The 19,645-nt window shown below is 42.8% G+C and overlaps 1 protein-coding gene across 1 annotated transcript; it reads left to right on the forward strand.

Moving 5' to 3' along the window:
• Positions 1–9,428: 9,428 nt before the first annotated feature.
• On the forward strand, positions 9,429–17,650 carry LOC111233262 (ly6/PLAUR domain-containing protein 1-like). Its single transcript, XM_022761041.1, has 4 exons — positions 9,429–9,585; positions 12,624–12,758; positions 15,514–15,784; positions 16,146–17,650. The coding sequence occupies exons 1-3, from the start codon at positions 9,471–9,473 to the stop codon at positions 15,759–15,761; spliced, it is 498 nt and encodes a 165-aa protein (XP_022616762.1). The 5' UTR covers positions 9,429–9,470; the 3' UTR covers positions 15,762–15,784; positions 16,146–17,650.
• The last annotated feature ends 1,995 nt before the right edge of the window (positions 17,651–19,645 follow it).

Consider the following 19,645-nt stretch of genomic DNA (forward strand, 5'->3'; position numbering starts at 1 on the left):
GAGAGAGAGAGAGAGAGTTTGGCTTCTGATCCGACTCCCGGCGGAGAGGCGGCGCTGTCATCGGGCGACGCGGCGCCGTGCAACCAAAGCTGCGAGCACGACTCCGTTAAGTGACACGCAAGAGGCGGAACGTGACAAACGGAGCTCTGTTTATCTCATCCTCAAACCTGTCTGTCATTTAATTGGTTGCGGTAGGCCAGATTTGTGAGGGCGGTTTGGGGGTGGGGGGTGGGGGTTAGGCTTTGCTTAAAGGGACTGCAGCGAATGTGAGAGGCCAAGAGTTCATCTCCCACTACAACCACATCTCCTGCCTGTCCTGTCAAAACATTAGCTCGAGCACACAGGGGGCACTCAGGACTGTACTGAAGAAAACAGTTATTTACACATGGATACAGTGATTATATGATACCTTAATATTGTTCTTTAGTTCTATAGATTTAGATTTTACACTAAAAATATCACTTTATAAAACATAATTTGCTTTAACTGCCCAAATAAATGACCAGCTAGAACAGTGAAAGAAGCTTCTATGTGGGAAATAAAATCCAATTATTTCATGCATATAAAATGATGTGGACACCCCCTGCTACTGTGCAGTTAACTGTCTCCCCCCCGATACCGAACACTTACTGAAGCTATCTTTTATGCATGTTTTTATCTATACCTGGGGCCTAAACCTTCTTTTCTGCAAAGTAAGTGAAACAGTCTGCTAGTGCAGTCAGAATGTATTTCAACCTGTCTCCAAATAGAAGTGGCGCACCTCCAGAGATGGGTGTCTGTATCTCAAACGATAATGAATAAAGAGCGTTGGTGCTGTATAATCAAGAAGAAGTTGAACTTGGCTTCAGGAAATGCTTGAATCACCCCTCTGTAGTGAGAGGCCTGTTCACTGTTTGTAAGGAAAAAAAACTTTGGAGACTCCGTTCGAACCGAAATGTCTCACTAAGATTTCTGCATGTTTATGAGTAAATATTTAAATGCAATAAGTACGAATACTTTCCTGCAAAGTTTGGTATTAATTTCAACAGTAACCTTTCTCCTGAAGCTGTGAACCAGCTGTAATGATGGATGAGTGCTGTTGAACCCATTTACCCTATATTATTCTTCTGAAAAAGACAATCCGTCGGCACGCGCGTCACCTCATCACCCCTTCGCCGCTCGCGTCCATACCTACGCGACCGCTTTCCTTTTTTGTCGCGTTTGACTCAGGAGACGTTGTCACCGGCCGCAGTTTGGGGAAGTTTTGTGGCTGGTAGCGGGCCCGTGTCAGAGCCCGGTGATTTAAGCGCCTTTAATAACCTTTCACAAACACTCAGGAGAGTGATGTAAAGCTCAGCGGCTCCCATCAGAGCCCTCACAGCCCGTGCTGGCCTCCCATTCATCATCCTGACAGCACCTGACAGCCCTGCTAACGGCGGCCTCCGCCCCCTTTCTCCTTCTATCCTCTCCTTCCTCTGAGTCTCTCTTTCTCCCACGTGTCTTCTCTTGTCTTCCTTTCAGTTTCGCCTCTCTCTATTTCTGTCTCTCCTGTACAACTCTCTTCGGCTGCTCTTCTCAGTTGACTTCTCCTGCTTTTGTTCGAAACACTTTTCTTCTGTCCTTCCATTTGTTTGGCTTGAATTCCCTTCCCAAATGAACTTTTCTCATTTCTTCATTCCTTTCCTCCTCTTTCCGTCCTTTGTCTTTATGAAGGAGAAAGAGATTGCTGCAGGGGAATAACATTAAAACAAGCAAAGGCGTAGCATCACTGAAGTTAGGGAGATTCCCAGGGTTTGTGTGACCCGGGTCCAACACCAGTCAACAACCAATCAGCATGCGCAGCATCTCCTCCGGCGCGGGAGGAGCTCGGTACCCTGAGCGATGATAGCAAGGCAAGGGAGCATTTCAGCTGTAATTTGAAACAGGGCCAGCGGATAATCAAAACTATAACAATATCAGTGTGCGAATAAATATCGGCAGCAGGAATATGTGCTCCTCTAGAGTTGCTGTCAGACTGATAGCATTGCTAGCCAGCGAGGCGCAGGAGTCAGACGGAATAGAAAGCAAGAAACTGCCGTCGCTCATCCTCACGTCAAAGATGACACATCAGCCTTAGTCGATGCAATATCAACGGACACGACGTGAGCGGCGTTGTCTTGCGAATGAGATTCAGACTCCGGACGACAATGAAAAGTAACAATGCGAGTTTTTCCAATTTCCCTCCCCCCATCTCGATAGTGAGCAAACCTCCAGAAGACGCCTTGCTATAGGAATTCACTGGTAATAGAACATAGTGTAATCTGCGTACTTTTAAATGTATTGATACAAGTTCTCACTGTTCTTCCTTATTGTGCCTCAGTTTGTGCTTAATGCAAACTTTTCAGTCCGAATCCGCCGAAACGATGTCATCAAGCTAAAGATCAAGCCCAACACTGTTTAAGTTGTGCTTAAGATTTCAGTGCTGGTTGATAACGGCGCCACCTGTGGTTACCACGGTGACATCAAGCGTGGGTCTACACTCGCACAGAGCAGCTACGTTGTGGTAAATACGCCAACAGCCTGTGCATTTACAGCACAGCAAACAGCTGTCTGTGGCTTCTCCTTCTTCTTCCATTACGGCATAAATTAAAAAATGATCCGTGGAAGAAAAAATGACCATGTAAAGTTTTGAAGATGCATTTTGTTTTGTTTTGTTTTTTTTGTTTGTTTGTTTATTTCTCGCTAAATTAATTGCATTTCCTGTTTCTCAACAAAAGCCACGCTGTGTTTTGCGAGTTGAACGTTTTTAATGTGAGGCGGCAGTAATAGCTATTATCAGCGTAACAATGAGATGAAATTGCGCTGAAGTACAGTACATGCAAGGCTTCAGTCAGGCAATCTGAATCCAGGGGCAACAATAAGACGATAAGAAGAGGTAATCACACTGAATGGCTTTTGCAAAACTATGTATACAAGTCAAAAAACATCAAGGTAAAGACAGAAAAATACAGAACAGCAGGAGAAAAAGGGGAAAACATGTCTGGTTCAAGTCACAATAAAAAAAAAAAAAAAACCCTTTCAATAAGCTTTTATAGCGAGCAGGTCTACTGAATTCAAGTTTAGACATCCCATTACTGACATGTGATGCAGAACCAATTGCCGATTTGGCCCCTCGTGTTTTCAAGTGGGAAGCTCTCGCCGAGACGTCTGCCCAAAGCTTCTGTTATGTGCAGGAGCTCCTGCACCGGGGAAGCTTCGATCTGCTGGTAATTGTGTTCTTCCAAAATCAAATCCAATCAGCGATAACACAGCCGTTCCTCTTTCTTCTCCTCTTGTTTTTTCCCGACCTAAAGGAGATGTAGAGGGAGAAGGGGTTGGCTGAGAGAGTCGGGACCTAAAGACTGTTTTTCACTGTCACACAGCTCCGGTAATCAGTGATCCACATCACGTCACACTCTCTTTCATCCCCCCCCCCCCCCCCCCCCCCGAGGCCATAAAACAACAATTTTTTTTTTTTTTATGGCTGACAATGACATAAAAAGTAGTGATGGTATGAATAGCAGCGTGTGGATGTTAAGCTAAAAATTTAAACACGTCTAATCAGCATTCAACACCTGCTGCTTAATTTGGGCTCAACCCACCAACCACACCTGCAAAAGAAAAACCTGCTCAACATTTCATATCACATGTAAGCCAGATCTCACCTTTACAAATTCATTAGGACCGTGCCTGTTCGGTGAGGTCACACCGGTGCACGTTGATGTGGCTTGATGGGATTTTAAGGGTGTAAGGTTGATTCTGCATCAAAATACACCTTCATGTTTTGATATGATTAGGTTGTTTTTTTGGGGGGGGGGGGTTAGCTTTTGAGCTCAACCTCTGAAGTTTTAAAGTGAATTAAATAATGCAAAGAAGAATTTTTCTATTATACTTGCACACAATTTGAAATAAATAATTGCTCGGTTTGATCGTGTTTGCACAGAGCTCGGACAAAGATTTCAATGTTTTTGAAAACTATTTTCTTTTCTTCTGATGAAAAACCTCAGTAAAGCATGAATTCTGTGCACTCATGAGACATTTTGCAAGACAGAGCTGTATGATTTTTATTGTACAGTACCTACAGTTGTCACACTCGGCCCCCGTGGGCTAAGAGTCCCGCTGGTTTCATTCCAGCCCCCCCCCCCCCAAAAAAAAACACCTGAGGACAGCAGGTGAATGCAATTAGCAAGCTGGTAGGAGAGGAAACCAACAAAGCTTCAGGCGCATGAGGAACCAGGACTTAAAAAACAACTAGCGCTGTTGTTTTTAGTCTCTGCAGCCTGACATACAGCAGGATGCAAAAACTCACTGTGGTCAGAGGGAATTGTGGAAAACGCAGAGAGCGTGGCAGGTTAGGGGAAAAGCGTATTACAGCACATGCACACACATTTCTGGAAGGAACCAAACCTCACAGAGAATATTCTGACGGAAAGAACTAGACAGGTGTTTGCAGTCTGTTAAAAACTGTAAAGTCACAATCGCAGGCAGTTGCGTCTACATAATTCACAACGCCGCAACAGTAACTCATTTAGGTTGTTGAAATGATGCGAATACAATTTCTTCAAATTAAAGGGAGCCTTACAAAACAAGACACAAGAAATCTGTCGCTGGTCCTCGCAGTGAGACGTTATGCAGACAGTATTTCCTGCCCATGACAGCAAGTGTCCTGATGGAGGAATAAAGCTCGCATGGACCCGAACTTGTAGAGCCTACCTTCTGAATGTTGCATTTGGTCTTCTGGCATATTAGCATTTTGATCATGAGGTCAGCGACTTAAGAAACTTGGCAACTTTTAGCATCAAAGAACGCCTTGGGGGTGGGGGGGTGGGGGGGTTTCCATTAGCAACATGTAGAAGTTTTTACTGCTCAGATCTGTATTACCGATGCAGTCATGTTGATGTGTTCATGCTTCTCGTATGGAGTAGCTTAGGTCTGAGGGGAGATACACCCCGCAGCAAAACACTAAATGGTCCAGATTTTGAACGTCCCTTGAGGTTCCTTGAACCCTCCAGCTATTCCTCTGTGTACTTACCCCTGCAAAAAATACCTGTGCAGATAGCTGCTCTGCTCCAAGCCTTCGAATTGCTGTTTACAGCCTCTGAGGAGAGGTGCTGATGCTGATCACAGTACTTGAACCACAGTAACAAGCTCCCTGAAGTGCCCTTTTAAGGCATACAGTAGAAATCATGTAGAATACTCAGAGAGCTGGTGCACCACGAACAACAAGCCACTATTTTTAAGGGTTCGTGTGTGGTATTGTTTCATCAGCAGTGGCGTGAAAATGAATGTTAACCAGGTCAGGGAGCCGTTGAAAGAACCAACAATAAGACCTACAGTGATGTCATTTTTCAATTTTAATACCTTCTAAACAGCCGCCACTCCCGAGCACATGTCATCAGTCTAGCAGTCGGTGCGTTCAGGCTGCAGCGTCCCCTGTTAGTTGAAGCAGCGTTAACAGACAGCAGCTTTCCCCTCGAGTAACACCTTCCTGATTATGCTAATCTGTAAAGCAGACTGTCACATTCTGTACAAAAGAAAGAATGGCATCATGCAATGCAGTTAATATAACAGGGAGCGTGGGTGGGCCCAGGTGCCCAGAGATGCACATCTACCAACACCCAAGACAAACATTCGGTCCTTGAGCGTGATAAAAATCTCAATATAGATCAGTGTCATGTTCTGAAGCGGTGTCAGTCTCATCGCTTCGCAGCTCAACACTGCAGACCAGATGAGTTACATGGAGCAATGTCAGACTCACTCCTCTGCTTGGCGTTTATTGTGTATCTGTCAAAGCAACGCAGAAGAGCGGAGAAAGGGGAAATGCTGTGTTTACAGTGCGGCGTTTAACATTCATCAAGATGCAGCAAATCGTGTTGAATTTACGTTCTGTGCTCTTTATTGATCTATGTTGCTTTTTTTTTTTTCCTTTGCAGAAGGAGATGCCCCAGGAGAAAACACCCGTCAGCTCAAACCAGCCGGGCTCCCTCGACTTCTCCTTAGAGTCCCTGAACAAGCTGAATCACAGCAGCTCCAGCAGCAGCGGCGGCGGCGGCTGCGGCGGCGGCCTCTACCCGGACATGGGCCGCCGAGGTGATGGCCACGCCGACGGGAAGAGCGCGGAGGACTGCTGCAAGGTGGACGAGCCCCCCTCCTCCAGCTTCTCCAGCAAGCCCGGGGCGGATCCGGTGGGCTCCCTGAGCGACTCGCTGTACGACAGCTTCTCCTCCTGCACCAGTCAGGGCTCCAATGACGTGTAGGGGCAGAGAGACGGGGGGAGCGGGGCTGCAGTGAAGGAAACCAGTCCGTGTCTTGAGTTCTGTTTTTTGTTTTTTTTTTACGGCCACTCTGACATCTTGTCGTGCCCTCGGCCGTAACCTTTTCCTGCCTTTTTTTGAGTTCTGTTCTTCTTCTCTTAATTCCACGCGTTGATTGGTTGGATGCTGACACACTAGGCCTGTGGAGTGGATTTCCATGCAGTCCGGTCTTGAAAGCAGCTCATACTGGACTAACGTCTTCTTGACTACAGCCCTGCCCCATACGCCAAGGAGCCCTGTCCTCCCTACACACAACACAAAGCACTTAGTGGAGCTGGAGACGAGGACGAAACCTCAACCCAAACATCAAACCGGGACTTTTAATAGTTTGACTCTGGGTGCGGTGGACTGGACAGCAATACACACTGTTGTCTCATTGCGATTTGTCTTTTCTTCTCCCATGCTGGGGAACTTCTTATCATTGCACTGTAACAAATACTGTACAAAGTTTGTAAGGAGTGTAAAGTGAATTTATTAGCAGTGATAAAGCAGGGCGTCCTTCTAGCGGCGGCACCGATGGGCAATATGGGCGTATACAGATGCTTCGATTGCATTCTTGTTGGCTAGGAAACTAGATTAAAAGCCAAGGGGTCATTTTATGTTTTGCTGCTAAGTACATTGCCCATTGAAGTTGCCCCAAAAAATTACCTATCCCACCCCATAATAACAATAAACCTGTTTCATCTTTGTCTGCCGGGGCAAAATTTTATAAAAGATATCACAACAGTTTCAGTTCATTTTAAATCATTTTCTGCCGATCTCGTGGTGAAAATGATCACCGCTCAGCTAACAGTAGATTATCTCACGATGTCAGCTGAAAGCGTGTGTGTGTGTGTGTGTGTTTCTACGTGGTACACGAACTAATGTAATGCTGTTCCGGTGTGCGACGGATGCGCAGGTACAGCAGAACGACCAACCTTTTGGCTTGAACGCACGCAGTGTCATTGTTGGTAGCTCAGGGAACATACTGGACTAATGTAGATTGTACGACTTCAAATACAGCCATCAGGAAAACGCTGACGCAAACAAATAACACTCAGTAGTCTTTTCCTTTTTCTTTTTTCTTTTCTTTTATTTTAAAGTTCCTGATACAAAACTCCATGGTCCACACAGTCTAGTTTCTCCTCTCATGTAGCACAGCAAACCTGAACTCTCCAAACCTCAGTTTCCTTTCCTAGTTGTATATTATGTTGTATATAAAATTTGCTATAAGTTAATATCAGAATGGGCATTGCTGATTGATATATGCAAACGGGAAAAATAAAACAAAAAAAAAAAAAAAAAGAAAGATGTAAATTGTTTGCCAATCATTCAACCAAGGTTTTAAGTCTGCTGTTTGAAAATGGCATGTGTCTTTTGTTAATGGAATTCATTAGGAGTTCTTGTTTTTTTTTTTTAAAAATAAAAAAAATGTCTTTATTTTGATCAATAAGAGCTAATACTAAAATATTTTATCACTTTATTTTAAAGACATATTTGAACTTTAGGCTGATGTTATGCCAAATTTCTCTCTGGAATTTGACCAGCTGGTGCTAATCAACAGAGCCGACTGTGTTTCAATTTTTCTATGAAACTGTTAATATTGTATGAAGAGAGTCTGAAGAGGACTTGTGTATTTTTCTAGATGTCCAGTATTTATACCCACATTTTGTACTGTCAGACTGTAGTGTGATTGTCATGCTTCACCTCTCTCCTTAAATGTTCCTGGTTCCTTTGTAAAGAGAAATGGTTACCAGCAGTGTTACTTTGGTAATTATTATTAATATTATTGTTATTATTATTATTATTATTATTATTATTATTATTACTGTGTGCAATTTTGTCTGTTACACTAGACTTTAATGCTATATTTTATGTAACTATTTCCTAAATAAATATGAGAAACTATTTCCTATTTCAACCTGAGCTGAAAGGCGCGTGTGTGTGTGTGTGTATGTGTGTTTTTATTTGTGCGTGTGTTTGAGTGACACAAGGAGGACATGCATACATGCATTAACGTGCGTCACTCAGGTGATTCATTCATATATTCACCCACTCTGAATGTGGAAATAAAGGTTTGGAGAAAAGACATCCCGTGTAATCACCGCGTCCCACTCACAGTCTGTCAGCGGGGGGACCGAGGCTCAGAGCCGGCGACAGCCACAGCGCTCAGCCCGCTCGCTGCAGCTGAGGGATTAGTAGCCATTACTCCCTTGATGGGCAATTATGTGCTTATAAATAAACGCAATTAGTTCATGCACGCCCGGGCGACCTCTCTCCGCATCACTCCGTATACATTCAATATATTGTATTGATCACACCACACACTGAAAAACAGCAGCAGCAGATGTTAGATGGTAGAAGCCAAGGTTCAGTGGCAACATTCTTCTGGTGGTGTGTTTGTGTTTGTGTTTGTGATCTGAGGAGGAGTTTAGGTCAAAAAAATAAAACTGCCTGTAGGGCTGAATAAGTCAAACATTACAGACAATGACTCAGTGTAGCTTCCCATTCATCTGTTACAGAGACACAGGCGGCAGAAGAGGTTAATATAAAACAACAGTCACGGCTGTGGTGAGTACCACTGTACAGGAGCGATACTTTAGAAATAAATGAATCATGAAATGTGCTGTTCAGTACACAGCATCAAAAATATGACGTAAATACTTCATAGTTAATATGACAGAAACACCAAAAAAACACAACTAATACATCTAAAACATTCTCAAAGACAACCAATGTAAAGTTAATGAACGGGTCACACTGTCACCATAAGTAGCTGCCACAAACTTTAATCCTTTTAGGAAGATTTTAATGACAGTGTAAAGGTCAGTCACAGATGCGCCCAAGCCTTTACATACAGATGTTATTGGTGCAGTTATTAGCAACAGGAGTCCAGAAATAGCCATAAACCCATTACATGAAGTGCTAAAAGCCTCCACAGGAACATTATCATCATTTGTTTGGCATCAGTGCATGAAGACAAACTGCTGTGGGTCCCGCGGTCACGTGGTCCGCTGTATGATTTCTGCGCTCAGGCTCCGTCTCCAGTTGCGCTGGAGCTCATCCCTCTCACTTGACGGAGCTTCTCTTTTTTTTTTTTTTTTTTTTTTTTTCCTCTCAGCGCAGCCGAGAGGATGAGCGGATCCGTGTCCGGGGTTCCTCCGCGGCGGTGCGTCCTCCATGCCTCCGCGTCTGAACGAGCCCGTTTGGTCTGATGTTTCCCTTCCGAGCGTCATTTGGGAGAGAATGCGTCTTCTGGTTTTTGCGACTTTACTCGGAGTCCTTCTCGACGCAGGTAGGTGCAAGTTGGGGAGGATGACTGCAGCCCCGCGTCAGTCGGTGTGTGATGGCACAGTCTGGAGTCTGGATGAGACAAAAACAAGCTTATATTGCGTTATGTGCTGAAGAAATACCTCCTTTCTATTCACATTCGTGCGCAACAGAGCTGAAATGCCAATGCGCAAATATGGTTTTGATTATGTTCCTGTACTGCATCGATGGAACAAATATAATAAACGATACCAGTTTAAATACACTGTTCCAAAGTGTTTACAAATTTATTTTGATGCCTTCACATTTAGAAAACAGAACTATTGCCTGTTTTCTCTGCATGTCTGTGCCTGAGATCAGATGTACAGATCTGAACACAAAGCAGACATTTACTGTTTGGTTTTACGCAGCTATACACTTGGGGAAACTTAAGGAATACGGAGAAAAGAACAGGCAGCGATTGGCAATCGTGTTGCGTTTTTGGTGATTTTACGCGTTTTTACGCACTGAAAGGGAGCAGCGTGCCGGAGTCCTCTGCGCTGCTTTGGCACAGAGGGAGATAACATGCAAAGCCAGTATGACACCCTTAAAGTGTTAATAGCCTACTCGTATTTATCAGCTGCCCATGAGCTTTTTTCTGTCTATTTCTCAGGTGCATGTGCTGACTTTGAATGAGGGATCTTTATTCGTGATGCTCTCCGCTCTGTCTGAAGTGGCTGGCGCTCATGTTAAGAAATGGGATTGTGTTTCCAGAGCTGCTCCTGCACCTGTGTCTGATTTTCTTTTCACTATTATTTTCTTTTGTGGTCCCTATAGTGATTATAGTCAACGGGACTGTGATCAGTAGATATTGCTTTTGCAATTGTTCTGCACCTGGGTGCAAAATGTGGCAAATGATTCAGTTTATTTTTCCTATCAGCTCCTGTTTTCTGTCATGGAACCAAGAAATAGATTTAGAGCAATTTTCTAAAAGTGATAAGCTGAGCTCAGGCGCTGGGTTTTTCCCTCCAGCATGACAGATATTCCCAAAAATGAGTTCCTTGGTTTCATGAGTCTCCCTCCGGATGATGGATGGAAGTTTCAGCCATTTGCTTGGTTTAAAGTAATTAAGCTGGGGTTGTGATGTTATATGTGGACCTTTATCAGTTGTGTGTGATGGCGCTGTTGGAGTTGAGATTAATGATTGGTGCCATTTCAATAATTACGCCAGTAATATCTGCCAGTGGGGATGAATAGCCTGTGTGGGATACTAGAGAGAGAAAGGGCAGGAATGTCCTCTGAATGCGATGCTAGATATCTTATTAAAAAATTAAGTGAACCTGACAGGTAGAATTCAACACTGACATATGTAATTAAAAAAAAACTGTTGTGAGCTAATATAGTGTTGAGATTTTCATTTTCCCTCAGCTTCCTGCAAAGAATCATTCAGAGGTTCAATAAAAATGGACAGACTTCACCTTTACCAATGTGCACCCAGTGGAAATACATCATTTGGGTTTTTCACAGCAAAAAAAATGATCTGCAGAAATTCTTCCCAAGGCTATAAACCATTTGATTTCCATTTCCCCAGCTGTAACAGTCACACGAATGGCACTAAAATGTCAATATTAACCAACAGCGACAGCATAACACTGACTCTTTTGCACGTTTTCCAGTCTAGATGTCGTATCCTGATTTCTGCAGATGTCTTGCTCCTTCGTCAGGGCACGTGCACAATAGATACTCAGAATCGCCATGAGGCTTTAGGTAATAAGAAAAGCTCTTCTCTGCAGCTTTAAAAGCTTCAGACGAAATTTACAAAAGCTGCAAGAAGCGCTGTACTTTATCTTTATGAGAAGACATTGTTGCAGTGAGGCACTCACATTTTTTACCACTTTAGGAGATGAGGATACACGCAAAGTACCTCTGCACTGACAGAGAACATCAAGTCTCTCGTCTGCCTGTTTGCATTGGAAATGGAGCTTTATCACCTATATAAATACATGGGTTAAAGGGGAGTCTAAAGAGACCACTCTGTGCTTCCATGATGTGTGTTTTACAGCTTATTCTCACCTCATGGTGTTGATCTATAACCTCTCTGTTGACACTCACAACACAGACAATAAAAGAGCTGAGAAACACCAAAACTCAGACTTGGATAAAGACTTGCTCATATGCCCTTCTGCTAGTGATTTCACATCAATGTACAGAGGAAAGAGAAGGTGAAACTGCACTCTCGTGTAGCGCCATTAGCCTTGTTTGAGGCTGAAACACCATCAAAGGCACTCAGACAACAGAAGAATCTATAAAAGCGGCTGCTGCTCAACTCGAAGAAAACACAGAGAAGATAAGAAATGTTCAGAAAAATATGTCGAGTAAGAATAATGTGACCAGCTGTTGTTAATACACTCGATATGTTCCCAAAGAAGAATGATGTCATGAAAGGACAGCAGGGAGAATACAGGAAATAGATGTTGCAGATCTAGTGCAGAGGAAAGCAAGAATGTTGAATGCGTTTTAATATTAATATAAAAATAACACCCTCATCTCAAAGGTGTAGGTTTTAGTGAGGTAGCTCTGGAGTCTTTTGCCCTGGTTGAAGGCCATTGTTTAGAGAAGTTAGTTTTTAAGCAGTGGAATGATTTTCTTACCTCAAACTGCATTTTGACGAACACAATATTCTCATAGACAGACTATATAAATATGTGGGCCTCTCTGGCACTGTTCTTCAGTGGTTTACATCTTACCTCACAGGTAGAGATGTTTTTTGATTTTGTTTTTTTTGCCCTCGATGAACCCTCCTCTAAGAAATATAAGATCAACTGTGGTGTACCACAAGGCTCAATCCTGGATCCAGTCCTTGTGTCATCAGGACTCATTGTCGTGTCTCCTGAAGCCTCACCGATGAAGTGTATTTTAGACATCATTGCTTGGATGGGTTTTATCCAGAGTATCTACCCATTTTGACTTGTGCTTTAACTGTTATTTGATTATCTGTCTATCAAAACAATTCCATAGGGAAAACACTATAAAAAACAGCAGTGAGCGTATATTTTGCCATTGTGTTCCTCCTCCGTGGTGCAGGAGATGCCCTTCAGATCCAGTGTTACCAGTGTGAGGAGATGAAGCACAATGACTGCTCCACGCCAGAGTACATCGTCAACTGCACCGTCAACGTGCAGGACATGTGCCAGAAGGAGGTGCTGGTCAAACCTGATGGTAAGTGACAGTGTGCTGTATAATGTGAATCTTCTTGTTTAAAGCGTAAATGCTGCAGGGTTGGTCTGGTGTGAAGGTCGGCACGCAGGGAGAGAAGGTTGCTGCACCTCTGTTTGTCCTTGGGTTTTTCATTGAAGGGTGATATTTTGTAAGTGGCTTTCCTTTATTTGACTTTTGAGCCATGGCAGCTATTACTGTTCATGCTAAACCCCTTGTTTTACTGAAGTTTATTTTAAATAATACTTTCTGCTGCTAGAATGTGAAGCACACAGCCCGGTGTGTTTGTTTGTCTGTTTGATGGCTCTAAAACAGATTCCAATATATCTTTATGCCGAGTGCAAGTGTTTTTACGCTTTCCCATCGTTTTCCATTGCAAAACGAAACAGGAAGGACATGATTAGTAAAGTAAAAGCATGACAAAAAGATCATGTACACACATAAATCTGACACATACAGTGCATCCCATGATTGTCAATCGTGCCGAATGTATTTTAGAGCTGATATGGATCTTTCCATCTTTCTTCATTCTCTATCATTAAAAATACAGATTTGGAGGATTATGCATCCTTAGTGGGAGTATATTCTTTCAAGGTTTTCATATTCTTTGATGGGATCCAGGACAGACTCAGCGAAGATTGATAGTTGAGGCTGCGAGTCCACAGGCTAGGCCAGCCGAAGGTATCCAAGTAGAAAGCTAGTGTTCTTATTTGTCTGTGGACGAAAAGTGACCGCCTGGGAATTGCAGAGGGAGCCGAACACAGCACTCAAAGGCAGCTGACCTCCGAGCATTAGGTTTTATATCTTTAACATTTAGATGAGGGGTGTTCAACATTATTAAGTCCACTAAGCATCCGCAATTTTCCCGATAAATGGACAGACAATTAATATTGAATACTGATGTCTCAACTGGGATGAGCTGAGACGCAGTCGTAAACAACAATGTCTGGAAAACAGCAAAATATCTCACTTTTAAAAAGATTTTTAGCTACTAAGTGACATTTATTGTCAAGTCATGCAAGCACAGTCTACAAACTACAATGATGGTGATGTTTGCACCTGCACTCCTCACCAAGGAAACCAAACTATCCCTTTTTTTGTCTCCCTCCTCATACTGTATGTCTAACTTACTAACCCAGCAGAAAAGACTGACTAGGTCAAAACAATCTCCTGTGATTTTCAGCGTAACAGACGTCGTTATCTGTTATTTTTGTTCCTTTGCCCAGCTTCAAAGACAGAGAGAGAGGCATCGATTGTTGTGTGGATAGACTCCACAAAGCATCCTGCACTGTATAACGCACCCCCCCACCCCCCCCCCTACCCCCCCCCCTGTGCAAAACATAGGCTACACATTATAAACCTCCACGGACAAATGTAAATCCATCGATTGTTTTTATGTTCCTGCTCATTTTCATATGAGGCAATTTGGTGTCGCGTTGACGTTGTTCCAAAAGAAAATACACCATCTCACTGAACCACTTCCTTCAGCTCATTATTCAAGGAGGAGATNTGCCCAGCTTCAAAGACAGAGAGAGAGGCATCGATTGTTGTGTGGATAGACTCCACAAAGCATCCTGCACTGTATAACGCCCCCCCCCACCCCCACCCCTACCCCCCCCCTGTGCAAAACATAGGCTACACATTATAAACCTCCACGGACAAATGTAAATCCATCGATTGTTTTTATGTTCCTGCTCATTTTCATATGAGGCAATTTGGTGTCGCGTTGACGTTGTTCCAAAAGAAAATACACCATCTCACTGAACCACTTCCTTCAGCTCATTATTCAAGGAGGAGATTTCCTTCAGCTGCCACTGACACGACATTAGATTAGTCTTGCTCTGTGTTACAGGAAATAAAATGGTGCAGTCTGTAGGGCGTCGAATCGACTGTTTCCTTTAGAGTTTAGAGGAAACTGTCTTTTTTTTTCTTTTTTTTTTACAAAAAACAAAAAAACACCAGTAGCCAGTTTGTCAAGGTGACCACTTTATATATGAATGAAACATGTGGCCTGATGCTCGGACACGCGATTTTGTAATAGGATGCCTGTGACACTAGCGTTGTGATGATGTTCTGACATTGAATCTGCTGCACTTAAGGTTTTATGCCTTGCCTTGACAGGGTAGCAGAGCGCTGATGCTTTTCTGTACGCTTCTATAACACAAACACAAAGACTATCATAGAGGAAAATATTCAGTTGTATGGATTTCTCCTCCTTTGTCAAATAAAAGCATTTCCACATAATGGAACATTCTGCCCCGCAGAGATTGAATTTATCTGAATTAGATTTCATCAGAACCTTTTTTCTTTTCCAGTAAGAGGACATTTAGTTTGCAGACAAAAGGAAAACACAAGATAAACACCACAACAGCACTGCTACAAAAATGATAAAACTTCTGTTATAACATACCAAAGAAGCACACAACAAAAAACGCTCGATAAGAGAGTCTACGGCTCTGGAGTGCAATAAAGAAAAAAGTTGCAGCACTACAGAATATGAGTTTGTTTTTCTTCATACAAGCATACAAATTGTAGTAACATACAGCACACTGACAAGCATCAGTTAATAAGAGAAGACAGAAAGTCAATCGCTCTGTAACCCGAAAGAGCAATAAAATGCTGCAGCATCCCAAAACACTGCTCTCTTATACGTTACATCTTCAATCTAAGCAATCTAATTACAGCGGGGAAGAATGAATCACGGCCTCTCTCGGTCTGATGTTATATTTTGCAACATGACAGTTCTTCCTTTTTGCAGGAATACATTATCGAAAGTCCTGTGCCTCCTCCGGGGCTTGCCTCATCGCCTCCTCTGGCTACCAGCAGTTCTGCACCGGGAGGCTGAACTCGGTCTGCATCTCCTGCTGCAACACCCCGCTGTGCAACGGGCCCAAGAGGAAGCGGCCCGTCCCCTCGGCGGCGACGGCAAACCTGCAGACCGACGGGCCTCTTCGTTTCCTCCTGACCTTTCTCCTGCTGCCGCCGACACTCCTCCCGCTGACGTAGACGGTCCCCGCCGTGATTCTGCTGTACAGTTTTATTCATCTTTAGTCCAAACCATAGAAAAGAAAAGAAAACCTCACTTTGTTAGCTTTTTGATTTTCGGTTCATCAGGGTTTTCAGTCAGAACTAAATTAGAGTCTTGTGAACTGAAATCAAAAGACAAAGTTTTAGCAACCTGTCATCCTGCAGGGTTAAGGTCAAATCATGTTAGGTTCTCCTTGCAACACTGCTGCAACAGTTTTGAGGCCCTTTACTGTTTCAACATGACGCACATGCACAAAAGCAGGTCCATCAACCTCCAAATCTGGTGGGTTAGCATTATAGCCTTTTAAAGACTGAGTGAACACATAACCTGTCCTTTTTTTTTTGCTGTTGTTGTTGTCATAGGTTCACCCTGGAGCCTGGACCTGCACTCACTTGACTGCGATACACTGAAGGAGCGGACTCGGACACCACACTGGCTTTGTATCTTTCCCAGCATCACGAGAAACAGTGAATCAGATCGATGTAACACCGTAACCGCTGAGAATGACACTGCTGAACCGGAGACTGGAGACACACCGAGCCATCTGAATGTATCGCCCCTGTTGTCAGAGAGAGGACCATCCAGTCTGCCGCGAGGCATCTCTCAATTTCTTTGCTTTTTGTGAAGTGGAGCGTTTTGTGAAGAAGCTGCTCTGAAGTTATTTTCTGGTTATTACATGCTGTAAAAGGACGCAGGTAGAGCTCAATGTAGAAAATAATATTTTGAAGCTTTTGTTTCGTGGGCGTTATTTGATCTATGGTTTGATACAGCACTGTTGGTTTTATTTCTTGGTGATGCTTGCTGTTATTGCTCAGATTTTTCTTATTTCAATTTGATTACAACACAATTGACCCTAGGAACCCCAACTGTACTTACCTTCTTCTTCTTCTTCCTCTTCTTCTTCTTCGTATGTTATGATGAGGACGGCACTTTGAGATCTCTTGCAGCACACCATCCTGCCATATATATATATGCATATTTCCCACTGCCGTACAGTATTGATTGACACTTTGCTACAGTGAATATGAAGGATGCTTAAATGGTTTCTGTGTTTTTGCTTATTCGCCCTTGTTCATAAAACTGGTTGAGTTAATTCGGCCACATTAAGAGGCTCTGTAGAAATATTAAAGAGACATTAATATTCCTTATAGTACTTTGTGAAATGAGCTATTGAACTGTCTTACACGGAAACACCTGCTACAGTGAATTATAAAGTTTAATATAGTTCAGTATAAGAACAAGCTATAAGCACAATTAAATTCTCTTCAGGGTGATTTCAGCCATATTTCCCTTTAACTTTATATAACTTAAGACAGTTAAATATATGCCCAAATCAAAGAAATTGATGCATGTAGCCACTGCTTTAGACCAAATACTGTATTTATAATCTACGCCACTGAAAACTAATTTCACTTATGGATCGTATTTCCATGTTCAGGTGGGCATTAGGAAATTTATGCCTTTATATATCCCGCTAAATTATTTATTTGCCTATTTATTTGTATCATGAAGTTTTATTTTACTGCTTCCGTTATTGTTTTTCAGTCTGTACAGTATTATATTTATACGTAGTGACAACAGCCACATTCTCTCATGGTATTTCAATGCCACAAATGAAGGTCTGATTAAAAGGTCAAGAGCAGATCAAGCAGAAAATCGCACCCAAGGCCCTGTCCTGATGTTTTCACTCAGATTATTGACTTCACATTATCATGATGTTGTTTTCATATCAAAAAGAATATACTGACCGAGATTCAAGAAACTTATTGAAGGGAAATTCTGGAAGCGAAGACGGACAGAGATGGACCATCTGATTAACGTTCATGGCGGTGTTTTTGACCGGTCTTCTGTGAAGAGTGACGCTGTAATCTGCTGATATGTGATGTAAATAAATGTCGCAGAAAAATGGACCCGTCATGTTTTCAGTCAGTAACGAGATTTGTTGTGTTTTACAGCTCTGTAATTTTCTAATTATGTCCAGGAAAGTTGATTTGAAAGGAAGCTGTAATTTGGGAGGAGACAGAGTTCTAGCACAGGAACAGTATTTGATTTAATTTTACTTGCAGCAATGGGGCCCTCCCTGATTGAGTTGACCAAACATGGGATATTGCAATGTCTACACCTTTTTCTTCAAGATAAAACCAAGCAAGTAAAGCCACATACAGCTTAGCATTAGAATTCACCTCACCTCAGCATTAATACGTGAGTTTTGGGGGGCTTTGAAGGGGTGGGGTGGGAGGGGCAACTTTATATGACTCTCTGGGAAATGAAATCCTCCACCGCTGGTGGTCTCTGAGAGGTTATTTGGGCCTAAATGCTTTCTCCATGTCTTTAACCTTCACACAGCCGCGCTGAGGACGGCGTGGAACGGGGAGTTTTATTGAATTAGCCACACTTTAGCAACGCTACCATCACTCAATTATTCATCTATTGATTATTTTGTGCATTGTGCCTCCTCTGTGGTTTTGAAAGTGAGTATGCACATACATTTGCTGTGTTTATTTCCCCAACTTTTAGCTTTCCGTGTGCTATGATGTATGCATTATTGACTCGAAGGTCTCGCTGTGCAGGTGCATGCTGTGTGCATTTTAAGTTGCTGAAATGCTGTCACCGCCAGGCTGCACTGAAACCTGATAAAAGCCTTATATGAAACAGGAGATTAAGGTTTTGTCAGAATGAGCAGAGAGTTCAGATTAGACATAATCCATTCTGTATTACACCCATCTTACAATAGCTGCTGGGCCCAGCAAAAACACACATACACAGCATGTAAAATACCCTGTTAGCTGCTTATCTGGTGAGCTAGTATTGCACGTGTGATTATTCCTAACGATCTTAAAGAGAGAAGCGGAATTTAAAAGTCCAGTTGTGTCTACGGTGAGTGTCACCGGCTGCAGATGATTGACTTGTAAGTGCCACAATAGTGTTTCCAAATAACCATTTTCAATTATTTGCCTAGCAATGCAGCGGTGCATTGTTAGAGACACAATAGAGCAGCTCCCACCGGATGAAACTTGCAGTCAGCAGTGACATTTACAGTCTTTGTGCAACAGATAAATCATTAACACGGTGATATCTGATGACTTTGGTGTTGTTAAAATGATGTTAAGAGCCGGTTGTATCTCAATTACGTATAGTTTAAACTCTGCGGTATATCAGCAGCAAAAGCATCCTGCAGTGTGAGGGTGAGCCTGCATGACAGAGCATCATTAATGGGACTCAACACAGAGATGGAGGTGGTGGAGGTGGTGGTGGAAGGAGTCAGGACTGAGAGGGGAAGTGCTGAATGAAGATCTCCTGGGGTTAAGAAGCAGCAAAAACAGGAGATTATTAAAAATAATAAGGCCCACCTCTGCCTCGCTCTAATGACGCGCATGCAAACGCACTCATATCAGGGCTCTGGCAGTGGAAATACTTCAGTTGATGAGGGACCTCAACTCATCTACTTTGTTTACTGTGTCGGCAAAGTGTATCGGAAATGAGGGGGAAATTATCTATTCTGCTGTGGGAGGTGAATTGTGTCAGGTACAGGACTAACAGAGGACAGAGGAGATCACAAGCCTCCACAGGGCCTGCTCCCTTCAGACCGGCTGTATAGATACTGCACATTGTGTAAAGTTAAAGTGAATCAGACCCATCCCTCTTAAATGGATCTAATCTCATTTTTTTTTTCTAATTATTATTCATGAACCAAATGTATTAACCCATCAATACGCCCAGTTTTGTTATTGATTAAATAGATAAATGAAAATGAAACTCTATTAAATTCCATTAAACGTATTACATTGGGTATGAATAGGATCAAGCCTGAGGAAAGCACAATTATCCTAAATCTGATTGGTTCAGCAGTCAACTTGATATA

Source organism: Seriola dumerili, unplaced genomic scaffold, assembly GCF_002260705.1.
Source record: "Seriola dumerili isolate Sdu_G_001 unplaced genomic scaffold, Sdu_1.0 BDQW01000018.1, whole genome shotgun sequence".
Classification (NCBI taxonomy): Eukaryota; Metazoa; Chordata; class Actinopteri; order Carangiformes; family Carangidae; genus Seriola; species Seriola dumerili.